Source organism: Phoca vitulina, unplaced genomic scaffold (assembly GCF_004348235.1).
Source record: "Phoca vitulina isolate PV1807 unplaced genomic scaffold, GSC_HSeal_1.0 scaffold59, whole genome shotgun sequence".
Classification (NCBI taxonomy): Eukaryota; Metazoa; Chordata; class Mammalia; order Carnivora; family Phocidae; genus Phoca; species Phoca vitulina.
This window is the reverse complement of record NW_022589762.1, coordinates 8,738,408-8,754,802: the sequence shown is the minus strand read 5'-3', so window position 1 is coordinate 8,754,802 and position 16,395 is coordinate 8,738,408. Positions and strand designations below refer to the sequence as shown.

Here is a 16,395-nt window from a genome sequence, read left to right as displayed (position 1 = left end):
TTGTGGTTTCATATGAAATTTAGAATTTTTTTAATATTTCTGTAAAAAGCCAATAAAATCTTGATAAGGATTACATTGAATTTACAGATCACTTTGGGTAGTATGGACATTTTAACAATATTAATTCTACCAACCCATGAACATGGGATATCTTTTCATTCATTTACCTGTTTTCCAATGTCTTTTCGTCAATATCCAAGATTTCACAGAGCACAAACCTTTCACTTCCTTAGTTAAATTTATTCTTAAGTATTTTATTACTTTTGATGCAATAATGAATGGGATTTTTAAAAATTTCTTTTTTCAGATTTGTTGTTGGTATATAGAAACACAAACTGAAATTTTCTACATTCTAGTGGCACTCACTCTCCCGTGGGTCTTCAGTGTCTGCTACAGAAACAGTGTACACAAGGAACCATTCTATTCATTTCCAAGTCACAGGAACTTGTATCAACCCTGTAGCTAAAAGGATATGGGGTGGAATCATTTGATAATGGCAATTTTGAAGAGTAAGTCTGAACAATGTAAGCTGATTCTGACGTCTTGAAATCCTTAAACAGGGAGGGAGACTCTGGAAGAAAAAAAAGTTAGAATAATATTTTTCTTCATACTATTATTACCAGAAACATTTTATTTTATCTTATTTTAAGATTTAATTATTTATTTGAGAGAGAGAGAGAAGTGTGAGCAGGAGGGGGGGAGGGGCAGAGGGAGAGCGAATCCTCAAGCAGACTCCCTGCTGAGCGTGAAGCCTGATGTGGGGTTTGATCCCAGGACCCCAAGACCATGACCTGAGCCAAAATCAAAAGCTTGCCACTTAACTGACTAAGCCACCCAGATGCCCCTACCACAAACATTTTAAAACATTAGTTGGAAGACTATTAAACAACTTTGAAGAGAATACAAATGGGACACCTCCATTTATTTCTTCAATAGGATGGCACAAACCAATATGGGAAAGGAGAATATCTGCAATTCTGTAGAGCTAGCAAGTGTTGTAATAATAATGATAATAATATCAAGTTAACGTGGAGTCCACATATATCTTAGACCAGTTTATCCACTCCCTTCTCCCTCTTTCTTCCTACAAAGAGATTGTTTTGTTCTCACATTTTCTTCAGGTGGATCAAGTAGTTAAATAACCAAATTTCAATATAAATGGCAAAGAAATGGTGAGGAAAGTACATGTCAATTCATCAAAAAAGAAGTTTGAAGAAGGATGCTTCTTTTGGCATCAGAATCTCTACCCCTTAAAGTAACTTACTAGAATTATGCAGTGGAGTTCCAGTGCATACAGCTTCATCCATAGCACAGGGTATCTTGGCCAGTGATCTTCTTTCCCAGGTAGGTAGTTGACAAAATTCCTCCAGCAATGAGCATACTCTGAGGAAACACAAATCTTGGTTCATTCAACAAATACAGCAGAAAGTTACTTTAAAGGGAGCCTAACTTATAGATATACTTTATACAAAGCCTATTAGCCTCTTTGTCATTGGAGAAGGGCTACACTCCCCCAGAATCCCTAAAAAAGAAAAAAGATGAAGATGGCTGAGAGGTCATAGTGGCAGGAATGGAGAAAGGAGTCCTCTTTTTGATACTTCCTTACTGTGAAATTCAGACCCGGTCCTATCTTACGTTATTTTGGACTTTCACTTCTGAGACTTCCAGAGTGGGATAATCAATCTCCTGGCCTTGAAACATGCCAGCACCACGGTCTCTCATAAACACTCAAGATTCTTTGTTCATTGTTTTTACCTGGGACTCTCATAATCTGGATAGTCACACCACTGTTAATGAGGTCTCTGAGTCCTTGACGGTTTTGTGGATCCATATGCCAGAAAAGCCGTGCTACATAAATAACCAGAGTCACACTAGGGTGTTGACTCAAAAATCCTCTAATAGCCTTGGAGCATTCCCAACACGGGCTCCAGGACAGGAACCAGGTAATGGAGCAGCGGATGGATGGGCAATACTGTCTTTCTGAGGTAAATTTTTCTATAAAATTGATTTCCACATGGTTGGCAGTGTTTTTGCCTGAGTTTCGCCAGATCTTATGACTTGTGCCCCACTGGATTTCATAGAGCAGGCAGGTCTCTTTACGGAGTTCTCTGGGGTCAAAGAAGGCTTCAAATTCCCAGGGTTCGATTCTCCTCCTGAAATACAAAAAGCACTCCCATGTTGTCATGCTGTCTTTAGAGGGAACTTGAAATCATTTCCTCCTCCCCTCTTCTATCAGGCAGATCTAAAACATGACATCTCGGGGTGCCTGGGTGGCTCAGTTGTTAAGCGTCTGCCTTCGGCTCAGGTCATGATCCCGGGGTCCTGGGATCGAGTCCCTGCATCGGGCTCCCTGCTCGGCGGGCAGCCTGCTTCTCCCTTTCCCACTCCTCCTGCTTGTGTTCCCACTCTCTCTGTCAAATAAATAAATAAAATCTTTAGAAAAAATAAAACATGACGTCTCAGGAAACTTTTTTTTTTCTGTTTTTCAAAGTTATCTAGGGAGGTCCATTTGAATTATCAGAGTTTCTCTCACAAGCATAGTGAAGAGATTTTTCCCAACTCATGTTATTTGGTCACCACTGTCTCTGTACCATTACCTGGTAATTTAGAATTCAGGTATAAATGTGTCCTTGTTTCACTTTTAAAGGCTTCTCTTTATAGTCTAATCTTTCTGTCTCACCATGGAGTTGCCATGTCCCAATCTTCACACAATCGTTAATCTTCATGACTCAATGGACTCTAACTAGATTTTAGGTGTAGAAGCCTCAAATCACCAACAAGATTCTATTGCCAAGTCTGAGAAGAGAGAGAGTCAACCTCAGGATTCTTCCACATTAAATTCTGTATCCTAATTCCTCATAAGAAAAAAATTCAAACTGCTCCCAATGACATCTTTATTCATTTTTTTTTTTTTAGGATTTTATTTTTAAGTAATCTCTACACCCAATGTGGGGCTCAAACTTAAAACACTGAGATCGAGAGTTACATGCTCTACTGACTGAGCCAGCCAGGTGCCCCTCCCAATGACGTCTTTAGATTTAATATTTTCCATGCGTCACAGCTGGAACTCAGGGGAGGCTCAGGATTGTGCTGAGGACTCTTTGCAATATGGTTGAGTCATCAGCTTGTTATTACATCCTAATATTTCCACTCATGCCTAAAGTATTACATTTATTTATTACATAGATCATTCCTTCCACCCATCATGAAATAATATATTCCCTGACAGAAGACCCCCTGTTATAATGCTACATCCAAAAAAATGGGCATATAGTATAAAACAAAAAGATGAAATCAAAGTGACAAATGAGTTCTCTGGACTTTTCACTAATGGCTATCCAATCATGTGATTTAAACAGAGAAGAAACAAAGGTAAGGCAACAATGGAACAAAGCTGGAAGGTAATTTATTGAAACAAAACCCAAAAGACATACAAGCAAAGATATAGAAAGCAATACTCACAGAGAATGAAGTTAGAGAAGACAAAAAAGAAAGAGTGGGAGCATGATAAAAGAAGAAAGGAAAAATATGGAAAGCTATAGTCCTACAGCTCTTAAATCCACTTATTCTTGGCTGAATTAGATGCTCACTATGATGGTATTATTCTTACCTCAAGGTGGCATCTCCAGCTGAGGGACCTGTTGACCAAGAGATGATTGATTATGTCAGATAACCCCCACATACAAATTTAGCTAACAAAAAAATACTCTGTTCTTTCAAACCTGCGAACCATATCAGAAAATGGAGTTAAAAGATTCTCTCCTGTATTAATTGAATTGGACCATCAAGAAAAGCAAGTTTCTAAGGGCTTTGCCGAAATCTGTTTGCCCAATCCCAAACCAAGTAACCTTCCTTAAGGCTCCAACAAGAATGATTAAGTGCAATGAGAAAGTCATTCCTCAGAGGCTCCTATGTGTAATTTCTAAGTGTTTCCATAGCTTCTTGTACTTCCTTCATCATAGCAATCATGCTGTATTTTGACTGTTATTTATATGCCTATAATAATACCGAATTGTAAATTATGTGAGGTATGGATTATGTATATCTTGTTCCAGACCCTATCACACTGCCTGAAACATGTTGGCTAGTAATAGATATTTATTGAGCAAATGACTGAATGAATCTCATTACTATCCTTTATAGGATAGCTATAAGAGAGAGAGAGAACCACAGAGAAAGTGCAGAGAAAGTATATCTCTCATATATTGCTGGTGGGAATGTATATTGGTACAGCCCCTCTAGGAAACAGTTTGGCAGTTTCTTAATTAAAAACCACACACCGGGGTGCCTGGCTGGCTCAGTCGGTAGAGCTATTAATGAGGGGCCTACTAAATGTTAGGGACTCTTTGAAGTACAGGAACAGGGAACAAAACAAATCCCTATCTTTATGTTCATGGAGTTTATATTCTAAGCCATGGATTTTATTCGAAGTGTCCTAGAAGCCATTAGAGCATGTAAGGACTATTCAAGTTCAAGTACTGGATTTTAGAGGCCCATGCCTCTCAAGACTCAGAGCTTTGGGGATGAAATGGGCACTGGCCTGTAAAACTCTGAGAGCAGAAATGCAAGTCATTTGTTTTATTTGGAGGAACATGGACATTTATTTTGACAACAAGAACTCATGTTAAGGGTTTGCTCCCTGGTTATTTGAAAGCTAAAATTTGGGGAAGTGGGAGAAAAGGATCATAAATTGAAAGGCTCAATTGTCATTATTACCAATCTCTCTTTTCCAAGAAAGAGGAGACACAGAGCAAAAGGTTCCTTCCACATGATACCCTTTCTCCGTGGGCCAGAGAGACGCACAAGTCATTGCCACCCCTGAGGGGGAAGTAGCTGTGCAGAGATGCAGCCAGGATGTTCAGTCTATCCTGCTGGTAAACCTTAACTCTGAGGTGGTGTTTTTAAGCCAAGAAGAGTCACAACACCTGGAAGACACTTCCTCCAAAACAGAAGGCATTTTGCCCAAGGCTGTGTGTGTGTGTGTGTGTGTGTGTGTCTGTGTGTGTGTTGAGGGGTCCACAATGTGCCACTGAGGCATAAAAATTATTTTGGATCTGAAGACATTCAAAAATAGACTGCCTTCTTCTGAAATCCTTTATTTTCCTATAAGCGGAGCCTTCCACAAGAACTCAAAAGAAATCAACTGTCATAAGCCCCATCCCCTGGAACAAACCAGGAGAGTTCGACTCTTACCACTCAAGATACACACCCTCACAGACATTGTCACAAAACCATAATATGTCCGTCTAGTCTCCCAAGGGCCCATCTAGATTTCCTAAAAGTTTATTTGTTTTTCTATAAGTGCTCTTCTGCCTCTCTGCTTTTCCTATTAAGGTGGTATATAAGCACTATTTTAGGGCTCAGTTGGTTAAGCATCCAACTCTTGATTTTGGCTCAGGTCATGATCTCAGGGTTGTGAGATTGAACCCCAAGTCGAGCCACCCTGGGTGTGGAGCCTGCTTAAGATTCTCTCTCCCCTTCTGCCTCTCCCCTCCTCTGAAAAAAATAAAATAAGGGGCACCTGGGTGGCTCAGCTGGTTAGGCATCTGACTCTTGGATTCAGCTCAGGCCCTGATCTCATGGCTTGTGAGATCAAGCCCCACGTTAGACTCCTTGTTCAGTGGGAGTCTGCTTGGATATTCTCTCCCTCTGCTCCTTCCCCTGATCACTTGCTCTCTCTCTCTCTCAAATAAAATAAAATAAAATAAAATATAAAATAAAATAATAAAAAAAATAAAGCACTATTTTAGTCATTGTTATGCTAGTCACAAATTCTCCAAAGATCTTCTCTGACCAAAAAGATCAACCTCATTTTCCTTAGCCTAGCATTCAAAGTCCTCCATAATATCATTCCAGGTTTGCTTCCCCCCTTTTTTTTTTAAGATTTATTTATTTATTTGAGAGAGATACGGAGAGAGAGAGTGGCGGGGAGGAGCAGAGAGAGAATCCTCAAACAGACTCTTGGCTGAGCGCAGAGCCCAACTTGGGGTTCCATCTCATGACCCTGAGATCCAGACCCTGAGATCATGACCTGAGCAAAACCAAGAGTCTGTTGCATGACCAACTGTGCCACCAGGCGCCCCTCCAGCTTTGCTTTCTAATCTCACTGCAGATTATTTCCCCAGACTCTCCTATAGCTTAACCAGTTTACTCTTTGTATTTCCACACACAATCTTTGTAAATTCTCTCAAGTTCTTTGTGTCAGTCAACCAGGACTCTCTTCCTCTTTGCCAATCCAAATTCTACCCTTTCAGGATCCAGCTCAAATCCCACTTCAGCTGAAAATCATTTCCTTCCACAACCTGAAGTGTTCTCCCTCTCCCACAGATTTCTCCAACATTAAGTAACTGAACCTTAAAATATCAATTAACATGCCCTTGTGCTTTCACTTCTGTTGCTATTTTAAACTGTTAATTAACAGTTGTATTTTTTACTTAATTTTTTATTATGGTGAAATAAGCATTGATTTGGTGTCATTTGACCAAAATAATTTGTGGATGTGAATAGTTAGTATTAATAACAATAATAAACCCTGTTTAAGAATAATATCAATATATTAATAAATAGGAAAGTTGAAAAATGCCTAAGACACAAGCACAGGCAGGACACACACACACACATACACATGCACATACACACACACACACACACAGATTTTGCCCTTTTCAAGAATACAGAATTTACCAGGCCCCTGGGTCCCGTTTACCTTTGTCAGAAGCCATGGTGCTCTGTCACTGGACTTCTCCCCTGGAACTATATTATTGTGTGGATTGCTCTTACCAACAACATGCCTGAACGTGGTAGGTGTGACCACTGCTACCTGGCTTGGGCAGAGGATGACTCAGTCCTGAGTCTCAGGCAATTACTGGGTATCTTGATTATACAAGGTGTGGGGATTTGTATCACTATGTTGATAAGAAAGCTTATGATTCAAATAATTAATCCTTTTTTTAAAAGAATTTATTTATTGGGTTGGCCAGTTAGCTCAGCTGGTTAGAGCATGTGCTAATAAAGATTTTATTTATCGAGAGAGAGAGCACAAGCAGGGGGAGCGGCAGAGGGAGGGGGAGGAGCAGACTCCCCACTGAGCAAGGGAGCCTACTGTGGGGCCAGGTCCCTGGACCCAGGACCCCGGGGATCATGACCTGAGCCAAAAGCAGACGCTTAACAAACTGAGCCACCCAGGCACTCCTCAAATAATTAATCCAATAGAGTAAATCACTGAGGCTATCTGAATTTCTTTCTTTCTTTTTTTTTTTAATTTTTTTTATTTGACACAGAGAGAGACAGACACGGAGAGAGCACAAGCAGGGGGAGCAGCAGAGGGATATAGACAAGCAGGCTTTCCACCAAGGAGGGAGCCCCACTTGGGGCTTGATCCCTGGACGATCCAAGCCGAAGGCAGACGCTTAACCCCTGATAACATCTGAATTTAGTTTTTCCTTCTCCTTAAATTAACACTGACCCATCATTCCTTATTCGAGAGCACAAAGGAAGAACAAAGGGAAGAGAGAATTAACCTGTTTGTATAATCTGAAGACCTTCAATGTTACCTGGTGAAGACACTATGGACTTCCCTTTTAATATTAACGACTGAGCCACCCAGGCGCCCCTTATTTGTTTTTCTATAAATGCTCTTCTGCCTCTCTCATATTTCTAACTTCCTCCTATTTTGCTCTTTGCCCTCAGTCCTGTTGGAATGGGGAAGGGCACTGTTAGATGCAAAATCAGAAGAACTTTGGCCTCGAAGTTGGGTAATTAGTGTACAAGTCTTAGGTGATCTCTCTTCCTTTTTGAAGCTAAGGTGAAGTGTATGGCCAAGTCCACTTCTGCTTTTTCATTCTTCTTGAGAAAGTGAATACTGTGCTCCAGATTACCATTGCCTCCTGTTGCCTGACCCCTGGCTCAGGCATCTCTGAGTTTCAGCACAGACTCCCAGAATTGAGGTCACTTTCAAGACCTAAGTCTCCCTTCCTCTAGCGTCTCAGATCTAGAGCTGCTGAATTTGAATCTCAAGTACCATGAACCCTCTACCTGAGCCCTAAATATAAGACATTCCTTAATTATGAAAGTCAAACTAGAGTTTCTGCAAGTAAAGCAGTTGTTCAAGGGGCAGGTTAGAGTTTTGAAGAAGGGGCAGAAGTGCCACATCATAAATGCAGGTCCTTCAGAAGCCAAGTGTTTCAAAGTTGTATTTGTGGTAAGTAGAAGAAGGGCCCCTCAGAGATGTCTGCCTCCTAATATCTGAAATCTATAAGTGTGGTATCTTAAAATGGCACATGGGACTTTGCAGGTGTGATTAAGTTAAGGATCTTGGGGTAAGAAGATTATCCTATCATGAGTACCCTTATCCTATTATCCTATCAAAAGTATCCTTATAAGAGTGGTGCGAAAGAATCAGAGTCAGAACTGGATATTTACCCCAAAGATACAAATGTAGGGATCCGAAGGGGTACGTGCACCCTGATGTTTATAACAGCAATGTCCACAATAGCCAAACTGTGGAAAGAGCCAAGATGTCCATCGACAGATGAATGGATAAAGAACATGTGGTATATATATACAATGGAATATTATGCAGCCATCAAAAGGAATGAGATCTTGCCATTTGCAACGACGTGGATGGAACTGGAGGGTATTATGCTGAGAGAAATAAGTCAAACAGAGAAAGACATGTATCATATGACCTCACTGATACGAGGAATTCTTAATCTCAGGAAACAAACTGAGGGTTGCTGGAGTGGGGGGTGGGGTGGGAGGGATGCGGTGACTGGGTGATGGACACTGGGGAGGGTATGTGCTCTGGTAAGCGCTGTGAATTGTGCAAGACTGTTGAATCTCAGATCTGTACCTCTGAAACAAATAATGCAATATATGTTAAGAAAAAAAAAAAGAAGATAGCAGGAGGGGAAGAACGAAGGGGGGGAAATCGGAGGGGGAGACGAACCATGAGAGACGATGGACTCTAAAAAACAAACTGAGGGTTCTAGAGGGGAGGGTGGTGGGAGGATGGGTTAGCCTGGTGATGGGTATTAACGAGGGCACGTACTGCATGGAGCACTGGGTGTTATGCACAAACAATGAATCATGGAACACTACATCTAAAACTAATGATGTAATGTATGGTGATTAACATAACAATAAAAAAAAAAGAATCAGAGTCCGCGAAAGCCGGGTGAATATGAAAGCAGATATGGCTGGAAGGGGCCATGATTCAGGGAATGAGGATAGCTTCTAGAAGTTGGAAGGGTGTGTAAATGGATTTTTCCCTAGAGCCTCCTGAAGAAATGCTGCCCTGATGACACCTTGATTTTAGCCAGTGAGACCCTGTTGTGTATTTCTGACCTCCAGAGCTATATGATAACTTATGTTGTTTTACACCACTAAGTTCATGGTAGTTTGTTACAGCAGCAAGAGAAAACTAACGTGACACACTCACAGAGGCATATATACAATAGTTCAGATGGAGTATAATCTGAGTTTGTTTCTGTTAGAATTCCTATTGGATACTCGTCATCAAGGGTACTTTTGATTAGATTTTGTGTTGGAAAACTCAGAACTGGGGCTCCTTGGGTAGCTCAGTAGGTTTAGCCTCTGACCCTTGGTTCCGGCTCAGGTCATGATCTTAGGGTCGTGGGATCCAGGCCCGCAAGGGGCTCTGCGCTCAGCAGGGAGTCTGCTTCTCTCCCTCTCCCTCTGCCCCTCCTCCACTTGCTCTCTCTCTCTAAAATAAATAAATCAATCTTAAAAAAAAAAGTAAACTCAGGGGCACCTGGGTGGCTCATTTTGTTGTCTGCCTTTGGCTCAGGTCATGATCCCAGGGTCCTGAGATCGAGTCCCACATCAGGCTCCCTGCTCAGCGGGGAGCCTGCTTCTCCCTCTCCCTCTCCCTTTCCCCCTGCTTGTGCTCTCTCTCTCTCTCTCTGACAAATAAATAAATAAAATTGTAAAATAAAAAAGAAGAAGAAGAATGTGTTCTCCACAACCTTACAGTTTACACTGCAGGGATTCCATGAAGCAACTGAAATTATTTGCAAAATATTGTGTGTTTATATGTATTATATTCTGGGGAGAGTCTATATGTTTTACCAGGTTCTCAACAACACCCTTGATCCTCTAGACATTAGGAACCATGTATTTTATTTTATTTTAAGATTTTATTTATTTGTCAGAGAGAGAGAAAGAGAGAGCACAAGCAGGGGGAGTGGCAGGCAGAGGGAGAGGGAGAAGCAGGCTCCCCGCCGAGCAGGGAGCCCAATGCGGGGCTGGATCCCAGGACCCTGGGATCATGACCTGAGCTGAAGGCAGACACTTAACCCACTGAGCCACCCAGGCGTCCCGGAACCATTATTTTAATAGATTTGCTCTTCCCTGTTTTAATCAGCAGAGGGCAGAAAAGTAATACGATTAGCAAATTCAACCTCCTATAAATAAGTCCTCAATTTCTGCCATCTATTTCCTGTCTTTGCTCTAGTTTGTTTGTTTGTTTGTTTGTTTAAGTGAGCTCTACACCCAGCGTGGGGCTTGAACTCACGACTCTGATATCAAGTGTCACGTGTCTACTGACTGAGCCAGCCAGGTGCCCATTTGCTCTGGCTTTTCTCTAGGCTAAAATTCCCTACCTGTAATCCCCTTCTGCATATGTCAAAACCCTACTGTCTCTGACTACCCATATCAAAAGCAGCCCTTCTTCTTTAATTTGGATGGATTCACTCCTTCCTTTCAGTTTCCCTGTGTATTCTGTTGATATCTATGGGAGTTATCATATTCTTCCTTTCAAAACAGCTATTGATTTATTTATTTATTTATATATTTTTTTATTTTTTAAAGATTTTATTTATTTATTTGACAGAGAGAGAGACACAGCGAGAGCAGGAACACAAGCAGGGGGAGTGGGAGAGGGAGAAGCAGGCTTCCCGCGGAGCAGGGAGCCCGATGCGGGGCTCGATCCCAGGACCTGGAATCATGACCTGAGCCGAAGGCAGACGCTTAACGACTGAGCCACCCAGGCGCCCCAAAACAGCTATTGATTTAATTATTGTTCCAGGAGACCTTGGTCAATTACCCGTATTAATCACTGCATAATTATTATTTTTTTGAAAGATGAAAATATAGGTTGTAACTAAACCAATCATTTTCAAGTAAGGTTCCAAAAGATCTGTGTGTCAGAAGGTAAATTTCACATCACTGCAACAAGACAAAGGTGATGGTTGCAAAATATGTGATAAGTTTTTGCCCCAAAACAATGGTACCAGCTTGCTGTTTAATGTTGCTAAGCAAACAATTAAACAGAAAAAGTAAGAGAAGGCAGTGCTCCCGGCAGACCCATGGATCTGTCTTTCCAACAGTGAACAGAACAGACCCAGGGACACCCCTTCTACCAGCCTCTGACCACCCTCCAAACTTTTTTTCAGTTGCAACCTTGGGAGCCATCTTCTCAGCCACCCTCTGCCTCTGGGACGAGCCAACATCCTATTTTGAGCTTAGCTACCCCAAGATTTCTACTCACAAGCTGAGCACAGAAAACTCTGTGATAATACTTGAAGTGCTTAATATTGTTTTGAGTAGAGAATAAATTGGTGAGAAATAACCCTTGAATAACCCTTGGTGTCCTATTTATGTCTCATTTCTTATTTTAAAAGAAACAAAATTAAGGCCTGACTTGATTTTGGAATGCATCATTTCATGGCAAACGACCAAAGGCAGACACTGTGTCTTTCTCCCTTTCAAGGCCTTCAATAAGCATCAAATTGAATTGAAATGAATTAAACTGATGGTGAAGTTTCAAACCAAACTGGCCTGTAAGTGAGTGGACAGACCTGCCAATAAATAAGATCACTGGTCTTGAAATGCTCTGAAATAGCCATACGACCCATCAGTTCATAATTTATTTATATTTTGGAATAAGAAGTCCTACCCTGTGCCATCCTGCCCAAATCAGAGCATATAACTTGACTTACAGGGCACATGCCTATTTGTAGACCAATTTGTCAGACATTAAATGTTCTAGTAGAGAAAGAAGATAACGTGTGTCCCAAAGCCATGAAGCCAGTAATGTATGTTCTTCTCTAGCCCTGGGCATAATGGCCCCAGGAGAAAACTTGATTAACTGAGGAGTGAACAAACCTGCCAACAACTGAACTGCAAGCAGAAGGAAATAGCTACCCTTTTAATAGTTTTAAATAACTTTTTAAAATAATATAGGGGCGCCTGGGTGGCTCAGTCTGTTAAGCGGCCAACTCTTGATTTCGGCTCAGGTCATGATTTCAGGGTTGTGGGATGGAGCCCTGTGTTGGGCTCAGCATTCAGCAGAGAGTCTGAGATTCTCTCTCCCTCTCTCTCTGCCCCTCCCCCCTAAAATAAATAAATCTTCTAAAAAATAATATAAATGTATTAAGCACAGAACCCACATCAAAATTCTTAGTGGACTAAGGAAATCTAGCAGTAACAATTCCATTCAATTCAGAAGTAAATTTAGCAATGCAGCGTCAGGAATCGTGGTCAGTTGGGCTTTTGATATATCTTTGTAATGAGCCCAAAGAGCTCAAGGTATACAGTAAGAAAGGCGAAGAAGGGAAGACAGATCCTCCACAGGCTGGTGGTCGGAGAGCAGGAGCCTCGAAGTCAATGCTATACTCAGTAAACAGGAGCCAAGTCAGGTCCCAGGAAAGTCTTTAATAAATCATAAGCATTAAGGCATTAGGCAACCATGGGCTCCTTGAGGAAGGTCATGCTCTGCATGTCTCAGGTATCTATCAGTGGGCTGCAAGCTGTAAGGAGATTTACTTTTGGCTACATTTCTCTTGTCTTTGTTCTCCTCATCAGGAGGACAGATTTGGGGACCTGAAACAGAAATTCTGGAATATATATATATATATATGAGTGGACTGATGTACTGGCCTTTTTCATCCAGCTGACCAGCTTCAGCCTTGTTCCTGTTCACTGGGGAACAGCTCTCACTAGACTCTTGTTTTCTTTTTTTTTTATTAAGATGTTATTTATTTATTTGTCAGCGAGACAGAGAGAGAGAAGGACAGGGGGAGTGGCAGGCAGAGGGAGAGGGAGAAGCAGGCTTCCCGCTGGATATGGAGCCCGATGTGGGGCTCGATCCCAGGACCCCGGGATCATGACCCGAGCCGAACGAAGGCAGACGCTTAACCGACTGAGCCACCAGGCGCCCCTAGACTCTAGTTTTCTGTAGGCAATTCTCCCTTGCTTTTCCCGGCAGAGGGCAACGGCACACTGAAGTCAGCGCTCACTTTCCTATGTGTAAAGCAGGCTGAGGCAGTGGAAAGGCCCCAGAGAAAAGAGGAGTCCAGGAGCTCTGAAAGTGATTGAATTTTTTCCCTTAAATGCAGAGGATTGTCTGCAGATAAAAGAATCTACTTAGTTATGTGCTCCATATCCAGGAATTACTATAACATAGACCTAGTTGTTTGTTAATTATCAAGGAGTACTTTAAGTTTTATTCAAACCTCCATTTTTTTCCCATTCTAATCTGAAAGTATTACTTCTTTAATATTTTCACTGCTCTAATACTTCGGTTAATACCACTTACAGTGGGGCATAATGGCATTTTTAAATTACTACTATGTCTTTTTTAAAAATTTTATTTATTTTTTATTTTTTTAAAGATTTTTTTTTTATTTGGGAGGGAGTGAATGAGCAGTGGGGAGGGGCAGAAGGGGAGAGAGAAGCAGGCTCCCCCGCAGAGCAGGAAGCTTGATACGGGGCTCGATCCCAGGACCTGAGATCATGACCTGAGCCAAAGGCAGATACTTAACCAACTGAGCCACCCAGGTGCCCCTAATTACTACTATTTCTGTTCTAATATGTTAATGCCAGCTGATTTAAAGAATCCATTTTGATTTTGTGTATCTCTCTTCTAAAATCTCAAATTATCTCCTAAACACTTTTGGATCAGATTACCTTTTATACCAAAAGTAGTCCTTATAGTAAATTTCTATTTACATAGAACTCAATCAAGTAGAAGATTGAATAACCAGGTTTTCTCCCCCAAATACTGTATAATAAGTTATTGTTATGCTGATACCAAAGTTCAGTAAGTATATTTTATATCATCAAAAAATGATAGTGTATAAAAAATAAATATCAATTCAATGAAATAAAACTGTAGAGATAATTTAGTTCAGAAATAATCTGCACTACAAGATGATTTGTTTTGGGTTTTTTTTGTTTGTTTGTTTTTGGGGGGTTTTTTTGGCAGCAAAGCAAGGTTTATTGAGCGATAGTAAAGTGATGATACAAAGCTCCCGAAGAGGGAGGATACCAGAGAGGATTGTCACAAGATGATTTGTAATGTTTGTCCAACATGATTTGGGATCATCCCAATCAATATGAGCAGCTTATTTACTCAATAAAACAAGCTTAGCATGTGATATTATAAATAAGAAAGCCATTATCCAAGCAAGCATATTGTTGACTGATTAAAGAATATTAATAGCAGGGTATGATCTGAAATGACTACAATTCCTCTAGTATCTGGACCTAGAGGTTAATCAAACTTGCCATTTAGATCATTTAACTAATTCCCTTCCTCTGATTTCCCTATACATATTCTTACGATAACTTGTTTTCCATGTGCACTTTTCCATCAAACATACAATGCTGGCTAACCCTTTTCACTTGGCATCTTATTGTAAGCCCATATATTGATGACTGGTTTGCAGGTGAAATTTTATGAATTTTGTTTATGCTAATCAGACTCACTTGTTCAAGGCTGAATGCACTACCAAGAATGCTGGGACGGCAGTAAGCCCCCCAAAGTATTACCACCTTTACTGAAACAACCATCTATCTTTCTTCTATTACATTGATTTCTTAGCTCTTTCTTCAACAAATATAATTTGAAAGTGCTTCTGTAAACGTATTGACGTAGGTTATTATTGTTGGCAACATCCTGATTGTTCCACTAACTTGTTCTGAATATGTCTAAAGCCAATCTCCCCCTGGTATCTGTCAGAACAGTGTTTCTGGTTCAAACAATGCATTCGACAAGGTGCTTTTTATAGATCAGTTTTGTTTGTGTTCAAGGATATGCAATCAGAGTTGCTACAAGTTCTATAGCCTTTTCTCCATTCTCCTTATAAATTACTCATTCATTGCTGTGCTACACTGAAGTCCTAGCTAGAGAGGAGATTGCAAAAAAGATATTTGTCCATCCTATTGAAATGATTGTAGCAGTTTGTTTGAATGCCCTGAGTGTTCAATAGCACACAAATCTACTGTGAAATATACATGTAATGGATTACTACCCAGCAGTGGGGGGAAAAATCAATTATATCCCTAACTGAATCAACCTGTAAGAATCTCTGAAATAATAGAGGGAAAAAAAGTAGTAGAAAAATATACTCCAATATTGTTTCTATAAAGTTTACCTATTTATGCAGCAATGCTTTATACTATTTATGATTCTAAACATATGTAGTAAAATTATCGAATGGGAATGGGAAAGACATATCAACTTCAGGATGGTGGTTTCATTTGAATGGGAAAAGAGACTGGCATCTTTATGTGTATTTGTAATATAGTTAAATTATAATAATCAACATTTTTAAAAACCTAAAAATAAAAACAAAAATTAGGTTAAAATTTGTGGCAGGGGCGCCTGGGTGGCTCAGTCGTTAAGCATCTGCCTTCGGCTCAGGTCATGATCCCAGGGTCCTGGGATGAGCCCTACATCCGGCTCCCTGCTCAGCGGGAAGCCTGCTTCTCCCTCTCCCACTCCCCTGCTTGTGTTCTCTCTCTCGCTGTGTCTCTCTCTGTCAAATAAATAAAAATAAAAATCTTAAAAAACAAACAAACAAAAAGTGGCAGTAATCCAGGTGAGAGTGGTGAAGTTGACATAAGACAGTGACAGATGGCATTAAAGAAAGGACTAAATAAAGCAGTGATTCACAAACTTCTGCTTTAGTTCTCCCAACGGGGGAAATGAGTGAACTCATACTTCCAGGTACAACCCAAAGTATCCTACCAAATCTAGAGTTTTGTATTTGAAGTCTGTATAAATTTTGCATTTTATCCCATATCGTATGCATGTTTATTTTAATATCAATATATTTTCTATTGATTATAGAAGTCAATTTATTTTTTTATTTTTATTTTTTAAAGATTTTATTTATTGGGCGCCTGGGTGGCTCAGTCGTTAAGCGTCTGCCTTCGGCTCAGGTCATGATTCCGGGGTCCTGGGATCGAGTCCCACATCAGGCTCCCTGCTCCGCGGGAAGCCTGCTTCTCCCTCTCCCACTCCCCCTGCTTGTGTTCCTGCTCTCACTATGTCTCTCTCTGTCAAATAAATAAATAAAATCTTAAAAAAAAATAAAAATAAAAAAAAATAAAGATTTTATTTATTTATTTGAGAGAGAGAGAGAATGA

The 16,395-nt window shown here is 40.5% G+C and overlaps 1 protein-coding gene across 1 annotated transcript; it reads right to left on the bottom strand.

Annotated features, from left to right (window-relative positions):
• Positions 1-283: 283 nt before the first annotated feature.
• Positions 284-6,759, bottom strand: APOBEC1 (apolipoprotein B mRNA editing enzyme catalytic subunit 1). The gene is made up of 5 exons (XM_032390688.1): positions 6,707-6,759; positions 3,611-3,638; positions 1,756-2,153; positions 1,265-1,383; positions 284-571 (listed from the first exon to the last, which is right to left on the bottom strand). The coding sequence occupies exons 1-5, from the start codon at positions 6,720-6,722 to the stop codon at positions 425-427; spliced, it is 708 nt and encodes a 235-aa protein (XP_032246579.1). The 5' UTR covers positions 6,723-6,759; the 3' UTR covers positions 284-424.
• Between the last annotated feature and the right edge of the window lie 9,636 nt (positions 6,760-16,395).